Source organism: Sesamum indicum, linkage group LG6 (genome assembly GCF_000512975.1).
Source record: "Sesamum indicum cultivar Zhongzhi No. 13 linkage group LG6, S_indicum_v1.0, whole genome shotgun sequence".
Lineage (NCBI taxonomy): Eukaryota > Viridiplantae > Streptophyta > Magnoliopsida > Lamiales > Pedaliaceae > Sesamum > Sesamum indicum.
The window spans coordinates 17,112,687-17,127,415 of record NC_026150.1 but is presented as its reverse complement, the minus strand read 5'-3'; the positions used below and the strand labels follow the sequence as shown (position 1 = coordinate 17,127,415).

The 14,729-nt window shown below is 37.5% G+C and overlaps 4 protein-coding genes across 5 annotated transcripts in view; 2 read left to right on the top strand and 2 right to left on the bottom strand.

Moving 5' to 3' along the window:
- Positions 1–1,972, bottom strand: part of LOC105164747 (carotenoid 9,10(9',10')-cleavage dioxygenase 1-like) — a 4,785-nt gene extending 2,813 nt beyond the window's left edge. For both annotated transcript variants that reach the window (XM_011083496.2, XM_020694521.1), the window contains exons 1-4: positions 1,584–1,972; positions 1,369–1,471; positions 1,027–1,289; positions 675–860 (exon numbers count right to left, since the gene is read on the bottom strand). In XM_011083496.2, coding sequence (XP_011081798.1) covers positions 675–860; positions 1,027–1,289; positions 1,369–1,471; positions 1,584–1,844 — 813 coding nt within the window. In that variant the 5' untranslated portion in view covers positions 1,845–1,972. The remainder of the gene's footprint in view (positions 1–674; positions 861–1,026; positions 1,290–1,368; positions 1,472–1,583) is intronic.
- LOC105164746 (exosome complex exonuclease RRP46 homolog) lies at positions 3,642–7,079 on the bottom strand. The gene is made up of 8 exons (XM_011083495.2): positions 6,852–7,079; positions 6,214–6,327; positions 5,654–5,754; positions 5,156–5,176; positions 4,813–4,885; positions 4,654–4,721; positions 4,305–4,437; positions 3,642–4,045 (listed from the first exon to the last, which is right to left on the bottom strand). Exons 1-8 carry the CDS (start codon positions 6,955–6,957, stop codon positions 3,930–3,932), a joined length of 732 nt encoding a protein of 243 aa, XP_011081797.1. The 5' UTR covers positions 6,958–7,079; the 3' UTR covers positions 3,642–3,929.
- LOC105165059 (wall-associated receptor kinase-like 8) lies at positions 8,362–11,618 on the top strand. Its single transcript, XM_020694222.1, has 3 exons — positions 8,362–9,350; positions 9,464–9,523; positions 9,571–11,618. The coding sequence occupies exons 1-3, from the start codon at positions 8,453–8,455 to the stop codon at positions 10,854–10,856; spliced, it is 2,244 nt and encodes a 747-aa protein (XP_020549881.1). The 5' UTR covers positions 8,362–8,452; the 3' UTR covers positions 10,857–11,618.
- LOC105165058 (wall-associated receptor kinase-like 8) lies at positions 12,058–14,706 on the top strand. Its single transcript, XM_020694885.1, has 3 exons — positions 12,058–13,047; positions 13,163–13,327; positions 13,427–14,706. The coding sequence occupies exons 1-3, from the start codon at positions 12,102–12,104 to the stop codon at positions 14,578–14,580; spliced, it is 2,265 nt and encodes a 754-aa protein (XP_020550544.1). The 5' UTR covers positions 12,058–12,101; the 3' UTR covers positions 14,581–14,706.

The window sequence follows — 14,729 nt, the reverse complement described above, 5'->3', positions numbered from 1 at the left end:
CGGGAGGCTGGGGGAGGGGAAGGGGGCGATGGCGGCTGGGGAGAGGGACGATCCGTGGGGGAGGGGGATGGGCGCCGCTAGCGCCGGCGACGGAGAGAAGGAGTTGGGCTATACATATATGTATATATATAATATATATTATCTATATTTTAAAATTTTGAATATAAATTATATATGTAATTAAATCTGGACCATTCATTTTTTAAGATAAGATGTCGATTGTAAAGAAAAAGATACAAAAAATAATTAAAAAAAAAAAAGAAAAATGAGTGTGTATATAACACTACTTGTGTGAGGGGGTACTTTTCTCATTTTATTAAAACACAGAGGATAAATTGCTTATTTTTTTAACACAAGAGGGTAAATTGCTATTTCCGCATAACACAGAAAGGCATGTTGTATTTTGCTCATTTTAAAAATTTCTCACATTTAGGAGAAAAATGACCAGAATTTGTTAAAATGGCAGATTCCAGCTTAATTGGGTGTACCTTCTCAACTATTTAAACAAATTTTAATCATTTTTTTTTCCTCTGTGTGAAAATTTGTTAGATGACAAGACAAAATTATCGAAATAGGTTGGTACAAAACTGAAATTGACAACTCTCATACTTAGGAGACTATAATTACAAAATTTTCGTTTTAATAATAGTAATTAAATATGAGTAAATTTGTACCTTAGGGTGACTGGTGAATGGACGATTCCAGGAGTCAGCAATCTCATCCCAAGTGCCTATAGTTTCAAGGTTACGAATGTCGATCTCATAAGGAGCAACATCATTCTCCGAGATCGTGTAGTGCTTTCCGGCGTGTTCGAAAACGTTGGTATTGCTCATGTTCTTGTTAGCCACGCCAAACCTCATCTGCACAATTAATTACCTACTTCAATTCATATATACACAAGGCTCGTTTAAACGTAGTCGGAACAATTCTGATTAAACTTAGAACGATGGATCAATGGACGAGATTTTATTTAATAAAGTTTGTGTGATGGATATTTATTAATTTGAAGGTATTGGTGATGCTGACCAGGTTGAGAAGGAAAGCTGAGAGAACAGCAGGGGGATCCCCTTCCGTAGCGGGAAGAAAAACAGGCTTCTTCTTTTCCTTTTCTAGTTCAAATGTGTCTGTGGAGACATATTTGTTGTTGTAAAAGGTTGTCCAGCCTCCATCACTACTGTCTTTGTTGAAGTAGAGTGCATGAATCATTCCTTCTCCCTCTACCCAAACATGGCTCGACTTTCCAAATATCGAAACTGCCGATTTTTGTACTCCATGAAGAGGATTCGAGCCTGATCAGAGAGAATGAGATTATAACGCACACACATTCATTAACATCAATTACAAATTTGATCATCGCTTAGCACTCACCGGTTCTAATGTATACACCCTCTGGGAGATCATGAGGGATGCTGCCATGGACTAGGGTCGCTCGGACGGGTTCTCCGATCTCGTCTACTGGAGCGAAGTTGCTCTTGTTGAAAGAATAGCACCAGATCAGTTGACGGTAAATTAAGCTAGTACTTACGTATGAAATTAACGATGAATTTAGCGAACAGCATGCATGCACGTATGCATCTATGTACCTGAGATGGGAGGTAGGGTTGGTCGACAAATTCAAACACGTGATCAACCAAAGCCTCTAATAATTTCCCTGCAATCTCCTTAATTGGAAGATCCATTATAGTCGAAATCTGGCGATGATAGGGGATCAGTTTCATGACCTTACAAGCAGCAGATGATGATGATGAGGTAGAGGGTTTTGGGAGACCAAATCTTGGAGGCCTGCTTTCAGCAGTGCAACTGATCATCAGGGGAAATGCATAGTAGCTACAACTGGTTGCCATCAGCTATCAAAAGGTCAGTGGTTTCTCAGAGGAGTTATTGATTAACTGTGATGATCCAGATGGGAGAAGAAGAGAGTCATTTATTTCACCCGCATTCGTTCCGAGACAAAACCAGCATCTTCTGACAACCCATGCCTATGTTTGGTTTTGTGTTTTGCGTGTGCAATTGTAATTTAAATTTTTTATTATTATTATTATTTATTATTTTTTATTCTTATCTATTTTTCTTGTTCTTATCCCTTCTTTTCTCACTCTCTTTCTTTCTTTTCTGCAGCTTTTTTCTTCTCTTTCTTTTCTTTCTTCTTTCTTCTCTCTTTCCTTTTCTTCTTCTCTTTTTTCTTCTGTTTCTTCTTCTTTCATTTTGGTTCTTCTTGGCAGACGGTCGGCAGATCTTCTTTTCTTGTTTTTGCTCGTGTTTTTTTTCTTTCTCTTTTGTTGTTTGCTCTAACTTTTATTGTGTGAAATTTGCAGGATTCTTCTTGGCAGACGGTCGGCAGATCTTCTTTTCTTGTTTTTGCTCGTGTTTTTTTTCTTTCTCTTTTGTTGTTTGCTCTAACTTTTATTATGTGAAATTTGCAGGAATTGGAGTGCTCTTTTCTCTATCGTTCGCGTCGCCGCCGTCACCGTAGTCAACGCCGTCGCTGCGCGAGGCCTCAAATCTGAAAATTGATCGAGTTTTATATATTATGTTTTTTCATTCCAAAGATAAAGTCTAACAAAATCATTTTGGAGATAATACTACAATGTATTTAATTATGCATTAAAATTATAATTAATTTAAAATGTAAAAAGAAATTCCTCAATAAAAAAAATTACTTAACATAAATATATATATTATATTTCACTAACAAACAAAATACTATATACATACACATATACATTACTAAATATATATATATTCAAAAACATGATTTGATAATGAATAGTAACTCCTGTCTCTCAACTCCCAACATAAAACCTACATCACTTATTTTACACTATTTTATATTATATCAAAACATATATTCAAACATACCATCTATTTCAAAACACATATTTACTTATCTCTATTTTCTCTGTCTATCTTCAAAACACCAAAACAAAAATATTCAAAATATTAATCCAAACATAATGCATGTGTTTGCTTCAGCTCACTCCCAAGGAATCTGCATTCCCAAGATTGACTCTTGTCAATTGCCGTACAATTCAACTAGTATCAACAATTGTATAACAAATGTAATAATATTTGTAGTCTTATTGAATGGGTGCAACCAATTTTGATTCTGAGTTAGGTGTTCTTTTGTAATTGAGATACGTACACTACATTCATCAATTTTATTTTTTTTGTGTGTGTGAAACATTTGTGATTGACCTACTGGTCCAACTTCCCTTACAAATAGCATTTTCTTTCATAATCAAATAAGTTTCAAATTTATGCTCTCAATTAAAACTCAACATAATTTTGATTTTAAATGAAATGAAGTATGAACATTTTTCAATAAATGAATCAATAATTGAGTCGTGACTGATCCAGATTTATATTACCCAAACCATTCATAGTACATCCTGCAGTACTTTGCCTAGGAGTGATACAGGTAAAAAGTACGTAATGCGTGCACAGAAGTCACAGAACTGAATAATGGTTGGATAAGATGAAACAATCTCCCATCCCAGGATATTCTTGTAATGTTTAAGTTGTGCTCATTCCAACAACCAATAATTATGTTGCCGTGATTTAGAGATATACGAGGCTAGCAGCTTGTGATTCGTACTTTAATTATCAGGTGATTAATTCTGATTGGCTATGACAATTGAATATCTGCAAGTTGAAACATGTGGATATCATTACAGTTGAAACCTACCCCAAAAACTGTTGATTCTATGATCCGACAAGTCCACAACCAGACACGTAAGAAGGCATCGTCAAGGCAGTGGGACAAATTCATACTTATCCACTAACAAATACATTTCCCAGGAAGTGTATCATGGCAACTAGAAAGCTTCAATGAATTGTCCAACCAGGTAAAAACAAATTCTCGGTCACAAGGGAATTTTTCTGTCCTTTTTTCTTTTCCCCCTTGTTATTATGCTTGGGTCATAACAAGTTCAACCAGCCTTGGATTGCTTACTTGCTGGTTGTGATTGCAATCTCTTTTTAAGGATATTAGACAGCGGTATAATTGCTGCACGCCCTTGTTCTACACACTGAAAGTAATCGTCCACTGTGTCAAAAAGAAGAAAAAACACAAATACATTAGTTGCATTTAAAGATGCCATCGTCATGCCGATTTGTATGAAGAACCATGACAACCAACATAATACATCACATGCGAGTACAGACATGCAACAGAAGTTGAAAAATTTTGCTTGAGTGCATATGAAAAAGGTCAAAACTAGATTTGGCGTTTGAACTACTATTTGTAGTTAATACATAAACAGGCAAGTTAATTAACTGATAGATATGCTAAAGAAAGGAGTAACCTGGCATTACACCATGTGTAAGAGATGTGATAACCCCATTGCCCACTGATTCTCCACCCACATCTGCTGATCCTTGAGAAATTACAGACTGAATTGAGCTTGGGAAAGCTATACATACAAATCCCTTCATTCTCTGCCATAATAAACAAACACATATTTTTTGAGGCATTTATGCTACAACATGTACAAAATGTGAATTTACAAGGCGAAGGCAGCACATACCCAAGCCAAAGTCATGATTTTTGGTAAAGACTATATATAACCCAGAAATGAAAGGGGGAATAATGCTATCAATTGGATGAGTCTCCAATAAAGATATTGATACACTACACAGGTAAGAAGGTAGTACCTGTTCCTCTAGCTTGCTGGGGTCCAATATAATCTGCCCACTTTCTGTAAGACAACAACATATGGCGACTACAGAAATTGAAGGTTATGACATTAGTACTCAGTCTAACAAAGCCGCCTTATAAACAAAAGCCGAAAAATAGTTAATGTATCATTTTACCAGCAAGATATTTCAAAGGGATTCCGGCATCTACAAGAGCAGCACATGCTGCATGTATAGCACACGGGAGAAGCTTAAACAAAGCATGGTCAAGGAAGCTGAGAGATAGCATTTTCCAAAAGAAAGGAAATAATAATTCGTGCTAAAGTTTTATCCGCAAAGTTTTGCTAAAGTTTTATCCGCAAACAAAACCAAAACAGAAATGGTGATAGCATTAGCTTTATCCGCAAAGTTTTGCTACCATGCGCCTCTTCTGCCCTGTGAATGATACTTGGCCAAAATCATGAATGAAGTCCAACATTTTAGCATAAACAAACAATTAAACATGAGCAGAAAAGGATACAGAACCATCATCGTGGACAACCTGCAACAAATATGAAAACCGTGCACCTCATAAGATTGATTCTGACACAACCAAAGGACATATGCAGTTGATGTAGCCAGATCACACTCTAATGAGAGTGAAAAGAAGGTTTATGTTGCTACAAAGAATAGGCACTGAAATGATCTAAGACATGTTAATTTTGAAAGTTTTTATTTTCTCCATCCCTCTTGTGCTTATGATCCTTTTGTAATACAGGCTTGTACTACTTTTGCTCTGCCCCTCAAAATATTCAGCAATCTCATATATTGCAACCTGGTTGAGTAAGAAAGGTTATGTTCTTAATCATGGAGATCCGAGAATTTTGTTTCAGGCTTCAGACGATAAAGAAAATTGACCACATTGAGATCTTAAGTAATAAGGCAACGTGGAATTCCAAGGATCAAAGGTTTGAGAATGTCATGAGTAAAGAGATTGGACAAGTGGGTGCCTTCACTTCACCAATCCATGCAGCCTCACCTGAACTATAATTGATGTTGTGGTGTTCGGATGAACAGTTAAAAGGCAGATATTTTGCAATGTTCTCTTCAGTATCATCTCAAACTCCTTCTCAGATTTTCCTAATAAATTTCCATGTTCCATAATTAGCCATATAAAATTATAAGAACCATATATTGACCATATATAGCAATTGCATAACGAAATAAAGACAATAGTTATAACACTCTCACATAAGGGAGCATGCAAAATTAATTCATACAATCTTTTATTTAACCTACAAGATTTCAAATGGAAATGATCAGGGACGTTTGGAGCTTCATTCTAGAAAACAAAAATTTCCCTATGAAAGCATGCCACACAGATAGGCAACACAAACCATTCTTCAAAACTATAACGCACAAATTTTAATACTATAAGTCACTGGATCCTACGGCATGTCTATTGCAAGGAAATACCCTGCTTTTTAGATTCTTTTCTTCACTTACATACATGCCTAAACATAAATCAATTGCAACCAGTAAAAGAAGTCACAATAAAGTAGCTTCACATTTTAAGGACAACATTAGAAATAATCTTACCAATCTGCCCTGTTTTAGGCTTCCAAATCACTTCTATACAAGCTTTTTCCGGGTTCTCATTCTTTTTTGTCCCAGCTTTAGGTCCATAAACAGCAGCAAGCACCCTGGTCTCCCCTGAGACAAAGAAAACCTCTGTAGTGCATGCTAGAAAAATGAAACTCTACAAAATGTATTCAAGATACAGTGGTAAGAAATTATGTGGTTTAATATCCCATAAACACCATATCGTCAACAGCTTTCTCCACTCAAAAACTAAATTAGATGTATCAAGTCTTTTTAAACAAAATCAATATCACAATTCAAATGACCCCCCACCCCAGGACACACCTAAGAAATGCCTATCCAAACACAGAAACTCAGAAAAACGGCAAAAATGGATAAGCATATTCTTGTACTTGTTCTTGTATGATGAAACGACTCGCTACCAAAAATGAAGGCGCAAAACATCAATCAGAAAGACTACAATGAATGAAGAACCTAACACCGGAAACAACTCCTACGTGACACATTATGCAGCAAAGACTCCACCTCCAGGATTAAAACACAAAACGCCCCAGCTAACGTCGAAATTATTTCATCGAGAACGAGAAAATAAAGAAACAAAAGGCTAGTAGAGGGAATGCAAAAGGGAGCTGTACCATGAGAACAACTAGCAGAGCCATGGGCACGGCTGAGAACGTTGCGAGTACAGTCAATGGGTCTCAACTGGTTCGCCCCACGCCCCCCTTCTCTCTCCAAATCCATACTCACACTCGCACAGTCTCTATATATTTTCAAAGTCCACTAAAGATCGAAACTTTCAATTCTGAAGTTGAAGAGAGGGTTTAAGAGGCTTAAGCTAGGGTTTATTGTTTGGAAGTAATTGGGGATTTTTCCGAAAGATAAGACAAGCTAGAAGCGCAACAAGCAGCAAGCGACTCTTGGAAAAAGCGCAAAAGCAAGTACATTTAGCCATCGTATTCAACTCTCACACCCAATTTGTCTGCTTAAAATTTAAATTTTTTTATTTATTTTAATGTAATATTTCTTAGTCACTTGTATAAAAATATTAATTTATATTTATTCTTATAAAATAATAATTTTATACCGATTTTTAGATACCCAAATTTACATTTTAATTCATTCATGCTCTTAAAAAAAATGACTGTAATATTTTTAATAAATTCATAATTATAATTTATTTTTTTCATTCACCTTATTCCACGATTATTTCTTCCTCTCATTTTTTTCTCATTTTCACAATTTCTTTTTCTTCCTCTCACATTATAATTTTTTTTTTATGCCCGTCCTGCCAAAGTACTGCGACTACTATTTAACAAAAAGGATAGCTTGAAGGATAATGTTGAAAATTATATTACTAGACAAAAAGAAAAAAGAAAGAGAAAAAAGCACAACAAAAATCTAGAGGAGAAAAAGAGACAATAATATATTTGTTATTTTTTTTGTTTTAGATGAGGTTACCTCAATTAACAGATTAAAATATACATCAAACACAGTTATTCTAACTCCTCGGACGTTGTTACATAGAAAAGACTATTTAAAAATCAGAATATATTACAACAAATATTCTGAGATTTAGTCAACTTAAAAATATAGTTGTTGTTTGAAAAATTATTAATAGTTCTAATTTTAATAATTGTCCTACAACTAGCTGATTGACTTTTTATGATGAGTTGATCAAAAGGTTTTTGTGTACATGGATGACATTTTTCTATAATTTTTAAAAGTTGTATCCGATTTATTTATAATTTTTGAATTTCTTAAAATAAAAAAATATATACAATAAGTATAAAGTTGATAATTTTAAACCTCGATCAAGATATTACAGAATTTCAGCAAATATCATAGTGTATTAGTAATTTTCAAAATAAAATGGGGACAAATATTTTTCAAAAAAGTAGTTTGGTTATTAATTAATTAGGTGTGTTGATTACTAATGGGTGATGCCTTAAATTTACAAAAAGAAAAAGTATGAAAAACCAGAGTCTAAAATGCAGGCTCTCGTTCAATACAAGAAGTCTCTGACCTCAGCCGCCCGGATACGGCACAAACCATATGGATGATCAAGGTTAAACAGATACTTGCACTAGTTTAAGACACACAAACAACCTTTTTTAGTTGATAAATCTAAGATATGAATCCGTTACAGTAAGCATAGATTAATAAGTCCTCTCTTCCATCTGATTGTATGCTTCAGCTGTAAACAAGCACATTTTGCTGTATTCAACCAACAGCAAACATGGAAATACGCTCACTTCTGCATTTTACTTTGCTGCAATTTTTGCTGCACATTCCATGGACACTTTCCTACAACTCCACCTCCATATATTCCACTACTTCCTTTGCAGAAGGTCCCAACATCGCCAAGCCTGGCTGCCCGAGCAAATGTGGCGATTTAAATGTTCCATACCCTTTTGGCATCGGTATCAAGGCGAATTGCTCGATCAACCCCTCCTTTGATATAAACTGTAATTCATCTTTTGATCCTCCAAAGGCATTTCTGGGAAACCTCGAGGTTGTGGGTATATCTGAGACACAAATACGCATCAAGAACCACTTAGCCTCCATCTGTAACAATAGCATTGATAATAGCATGTCCGTGTTGGATTTGTCAGGCACCCCTTTTAGCCTTTCCAATCAAAACAAGCTCACAGTTGTGGGATGTAACCATGTTTCCTTGATGTCGAAAGAATCCAAGTTGGATAACTACATTAGTTCTTGCATAGCAGTTTGCTCCAAACCTCAGGAATTGAGCGATGGTTCTTGCTCTGGAATTGGCTGTTGCCAGGCCTCCATACCGAAGGGCCTCCAGTACATCGCTACCACCATGCTGCTCTTGAATGCTCAGTCCAGCAATGATAATTTTAACCCATGCGGCTACTCGTTTCTTGCAGAGCAAAGTAGCTACAGTTTCAGAGCATCTGACATCTCAGACACATCATTCACCAAAAGAACAATGGACACAGTGCCCCTTGTGATTGATTGGGCGATTGCAAATCGAACTTGCAACCAAAGCAGCAATATCATATGTGCAGGAGAAAGTGTATGTGTTGATCCTGGTACAACTATTGGAGGTTACCGCTGTAACTGCTCTCGAGGCTACCAGGGAAACCCATATCTCAGTCCAGGCTGTCAAGGTTAGCGGATTCTGGTATCTATTACATGCACTAATTAAGAACAAAATTTATCAATTCATCGACAAGCTTATCATGATATATGTTATATCTTGTGCATCTTAATTCTTTGCCAGATATCAATGAATGCAAGTTTAATCCATGTCATCCAAAAGCCATATGCATTAATCTTCCTGGTTCTTTTAATTGTTCTTGCCCTCCCAATTATCTTGGTGATGGCGCAAAATATGGCTCTGGTTGCATTTCTCTGCCACCTCCAAACAAAACCGCCCTGTATGCAGGTTAGAGGAAATGCTGGCACATTTACCATCACACAGCAGATTTAATGCTAGTGCCTTCAGCATTAAAAACTCTCTCGTTTTACCTGTTGAAATTTTGCTTGCAGGTTTACTCATAGGCTCGGGATTATTTATACTACTGGCAGTTAGCTTATGGTTGTGCAAAGTACTTAGGAGGAGAAGAGCAAAACAGCTCAAACAGAGTATTTTCAAACGAAACGGAGGTCTTCTGTTGCAACAACACATATCAGCTCATGATCTTGTCCTTGGTAAAATGAGAATTTTCACATCTAAGGAATTGGAGAAGGCCACTGATAGATTCAATGAAAGCCGAATACTTGGCCGAGGAGGTCAGGGTACAGTTTACAAAGGCATGCTTTCGGACGGAAGAATTGTTGCAGTGAAGAAGTCAAAGCAAGTAGATGAAAATCGACTGGAAGAATTCATAAACGAGGTTGTCATCCTATCCCAAATAAATCATAGAAATGTGGTTAAATTACTAGGAAGTTGCTTGGAGACAGAAGTTCCCTTACTAGTCTATGAATTCATTCCCAATGGGACCCTCTATGATCTCATTCATGACGACAATACTGGTTTCCCATTTTCATGGGATCTACGGCTGAGAATTGCTACAGAAATAGCCAATGCCTTAGCTTACCTACACTACGCTACTTCAATTCCCATATATCACAGGGATATGAAGTCTAACAATATCCTCTTAGATGAAAAATATAGAGCCAAATTGTCAGATTTTGGGATTTCAAGATCTGTTTCGACAGATCAGACTCACTTAACCACCAAGGTTCAAGGGACATTCGGCTATCTAGACCCTGAGTACTTCCAAACAAGCAAATTCACAGAAAAGAGTGATGTCTACAGCTTCGGGGTTGTTCTTGTTGAGCTCTTAACTGGCCAGAAACCGATATCTACCAGTGTGACAGAGGAAGAAAAAAGTTTAGTTACACGTTTTCTCTTAACCATGGAAGAGAACCGCCTTCACACAATTCTTGATTCCCAGATAACAGAACAAGGTGCTAAGGAAGAGCATCTTGCAGTTGCCAATCTGGCAAGGAGATGCCTGAATTTGAACGGAAAGAAAAGACCAACTATAAGAGAAGTGGCTATGGAGTTGGAAAGTATCAGAGCATGTGAAAATCCATCTTGTATTGAATCTAACACTCCAGATATAAGCTTCATGGAAGAAGAATCCTTTTGGTTCCCGGATGATTGATCCTTGTGGACACAAAATGTTGGTTCGTAGAATCAACATCATAAGCTAGCAAATCTGATTTACTTGGCTATTCCAATCATCAATTAAACATCTATACTTACAGAATTCCAGTATGGACCACTAAGCAGTTTCACTAGACTCTGTTAGGATAGAGTTTTTCGTTTAGAGAAAAGATAAATCCTTCAGAGTTACAGATTACTAAGTTGTGATGCATCATTAAAATATGATGTGGATGTTTCAAGAAAAGCACTACTAATAGTAGAAGGAGTTTCTATGTGAAGGGGAAATCAAGTCTAGCTCTAGAAAGAAGACAACAGCTGGCACCATTAGCTTACTGCTGGCAGCATCAAAAAAACCAAACAGGGAAGCTTAGTGCTGCAACATTCTTCATCAAGAAAAAGGGAGATACCCAAAGAAATGGCGTAAAGAGGGCATGCTAAAAGAGAGGTTTACCATGAGAACAACTAGCAGAGCCATGGCCACGGCTGAGAACGTTGCGTGTACAGTCGATGGGTCTCAATTTGTTCGCCCCACGCTCCCCTCATCACTCCAAATCCATAGCCACACTCGCACAGTCTCTATATATTTTCTAAGTTCACTAAAGATTGAAACTTTTGATCCTGAAGTCGAATATAGGGTTTAAGAGGTTTAAGCTAGGGTTTATTGTTAGTAAATAACCGGGAATTCTTCAAAAAGATCACTGAATATAAAGGCTGCAAAGGGAAAACAGATCTGGCTATGTTCGACTCCATTCAATATACATACCGTACCTAATCTCTCCCGAAATAACATGTGTGTATAAAATTTTTTCCTAGATAACATGCACGATATTATCTTTATACACGTCGCGGGCGTGTATATATTGAACAGAACAAAGATGGCAGAGGTTTTGCAACTGAAAAATCCAATTTGGTGCCTTCATTGCTTCCGTTTCCGTGCTGTCTAAATTTAAAACAAAACAAAAAAGACAAACAAGAGAAAAGAACTCTTATAGTTTTCGTTGAATACGAGATTTTGGGCTGTCTGCCGCCCGGAAACGACACAAAATCAAAGAGAAGAACAAGAATTGAAAAGCTAAACAAGTGTGAGTTGGATTAAGGTTATGTACAGTACTGTAGTAATAGACAAGAGTCGAGTACGTACTTATAAACCTTTGTTAGTCGATCACACCAAGAGTTCAATCCATCTTCAAACATAGTATTATAAGTCCTCTTTCCCAGTTGATTTCATGGTTCAGCTCATGAAATGCAACTCCAAGATCAAGAAATCACATTTTGTGATATTCAGCCTGTTTCTGTCAACATGCACATAAGCTCACTTCTCAATTTTGCAATGCTACTTCTCTTCCCTTCTCACCTTTCATGGACTGTTGCTGCCATATATTCCAACACGTCCTTCGCAGATGGTCCATATATCGCCAAGCCTGGCTGCCCAAGCAAATGTGGAGATTTAACTGTTCCATACCCTTTTGGCATTGGTATAAACGCCAATTGCTCTATTAACCCCTTCTTTGACATAAACTGTAATCCGTCTTTCAACCCTCCAAAGGCATTTCTTGGAAACCTTGAGGTCCTGGGTATATCCGAGACCAAAGTACACATCAGGAACAACTTGACCTCCCTCTGCGCTGTTCCTGGGTATATACTGCAAGGTGCTAAATTTTACATGGATTTGTCAGGCACCCCTTTTAGCTTTTCCAATCAAAACAAGCTCACAGTCGTTGGATGCAACCATGTTTCATTCATGTCCAAGTTGGGTACCTACATTAGCGCCTGCGTGGCAGTTTGCTCCAAACCTCAGGAATTGAACAATGGTTCTTGCACTGGAATTGGCTGTTGCCAGGCCTCCATACCGAAGGGTCTCCAGTACATTGATACCACCATGATGTTCATGAACTATCCCTCTGGTGATGATAACTTTAACCCATGTGGCTACTCGTTTCTTGCAGAGCAAAACAGCTACATTTTCAGCGTATCTGACATCTCAGATCCATCATTCGTTGACAGAACAATGGGAACGGTTCCCCTTCTGATTGATTGGGAAATTCCAAGCCGGACTTGCAATGACAGCAGTGGGATCATATGTGAGGAAGGAAGTGTGTGTGTTGATCCTGATACAACTCTAGGAGGGTACCGTTGTAACTGCTCTCAAGGCTACCAGGGAAACCCATATCTCAGTCCAGGCTGCCAAGGTTAGCGGACTCCAGTATGTATTAATATGCACGAATTAAGAACAAAACTTATCAATCTATCCACAAGCTAATCATGATATATATTATATCTTGTGCATCTTAATTCATTTGCCAGATATCAATGAATGCGATTCTAATCCATGCGATCCGAAAGCCATGTGCATTAATACTCCTGGTTCTTTTATTTGTTCTTGCCCTCCTGATTATCATGGTGATGGTGCAAAATACGGCATCGGTTGCGTTTATCTGGGACCTCCAGAGAAAACTGCGGTTTATGCAGGTTCGATAAAATGCCGGCAGCATTGACGCAGCAGATTTAATGCTATTGATTTCAACATAAAAAACTCTCTTATTTCACTTGTTAAAATTTTGTTTCCAGGTTTACTCGTAGGCTGTGGATTATTTATACTACTGGCAGTTAGCTTATGGTTGTACAAATTACTGAGGAAGACAAGAGCGAAACAGCTCAAACAGAGTATTTTCAAACGAAACGGAGGTCTTCTGTTGCAACAACACATGTCAGCTCACGATCTTCTCTTAGGTAAAATGAGAATTTTCACATCTAAGGAATTGGAGAGGGCCACTGACAGATTCAATGAAAATCGAATACTTGGCCGAGGAGGCCAGGGTACAGTTTACAAAGGCATGCTTTCAGATGGAAGAATTGTTGCAGTGAAGAAGTCCAAGCAAGTAGATAAAAATCAACAGGAAGAATTCATAAATGAGGTTGTCATCCTATCCCAAATAAATCATAGAAATGTGGTTAAATTACTAGGATGTTGTTTGGAGACAGAAGTTCCATTACTAGTATATGAATTCATTCCCAATGGGACCCTATACGACCTCATTCATGACGACAGTACCGGTTTTCCATTTTCATGGGATCTACGGTTGAGAATCGCTGCAGAGATAGCCGATGCCTTAGCTTACCTACATTATGCAACTTCAATTCCCATATACCACAGGGATATGAAGTCTAACAACATCCTCTTAGATGAAAAATATAGAGCCAAATTGTCAGATTTTGGGATTTCAAGATCTGTTGCGATAGATCAGACTCACTTAACCACCAAGGTTCAAGGGACATTCGGTTATCTAGACCCTGAGTACTTCCAAACAAGCCAATTCACAGAAAAGAGTGATGTTTACAGCTTTGGCGTTGTTCTTATCGAACTCTTAACTGGCCAGAAACCAATATCTACCAGTGTGACAGAGAAAGAAAAAAGTTTAGTTATGCGTTTTCTCTTAACCATGGAAGAGAACCGCCTTCAGACAATTCTTGATTCCCGGATAATAGAACAAGGTGCTAAGGAAGAGCATCTTGCTGTTGCCAATCTGGCAAGGAGATGTCTGAACTTTTCTGGGAAGAAAAGGCCAACTATAAGAGAAGTGGCTACGGAGTTGGAGAGTATCAGACCATGTGAAAATCCATCTTGTATTGAATCCAACACTCCAGATATAAGCTTCACAGAAGCAGAATCCTTTCGGTTCCGGGATGATGGATCCTTGTGGACACAAAATGTTGGCTCATAGATTCAACGTCAGCTCTAGAAAATCTGATTTACTCAGCTATTCCAATAATTACAAACAGCATCTATAATTACAGAATTTCAGTATGGACCACTAAGCAGTTTGGCTAGACTCTGTTGGGATAGAGTTTTTCGTTTGGAGAAAAAACCTCT

Bases quoted from the DNA above. Each gene is read 5' to 3' on its own strand.
- LOC105165059 (XM_020694222.1), top strand. From the start codon at position 8,453: ATGGAAATACGCTCACTTCTGCATTTTACTTTGCTGCAATTTTTGCTG. The intron at 9,351-9,463 runs GTTAGCGGATTC...ATTCTTTGCCAG, and splicing joins TCTCAGTCCAGGCTGTCAAG to ATATCAATGAATGCAAGTTT. The intron at 9,524-9,570 runs GTTCTTTTAATT...GGTGATGGCGCA, and splicing joins CATATGCATTAATCTTCCTG to AAATATGGCTCTGGTTGCAT.
- LOC105164746 (XM_011083495.2), bottom strand. From the start codon at position 6,957: ATGGATTTGGAGAGAGAAGGGGGGCGTGGGGCGAACCAGTTGAGACCC. The intron at 4,886-5,155 runs GTATCCTTTTCT...GCTTTGTTTAAG, and splicing joins TTGTCCACGATGATGGTTCT to CTTCTCCCGTGTGCTATACA. The intron at 4,438-4,653 runs GTACTACCTTCT...TTATTATGGCAG, and splicing joins CCAGCAAGCTAGAGGAACAG to AGAATGAAGGGATTTGTATG.
- LOC105165058 (XM_020694885.1), top strand. From the start codon at position 12,102: ATGCAACTCCAAGATCAAGAAATCACATTTTGTGATATTCAGCCTGTT. The intron at 13,048-13,162 runs GTTAGCGGACTC...TTCATTTGCCAG, and splicing joins TCTCAGTCCAGGCTGCCAAG to ATATCAATGAATGCGATTCT. The intron at 13,328-13,426 runs GTTCGATAAAAT...TTTTGTTTCCAG, and splicing joins GAAAACTGCGGTTTATGCAG to GTTTACTCGTAGGCTGTGGA.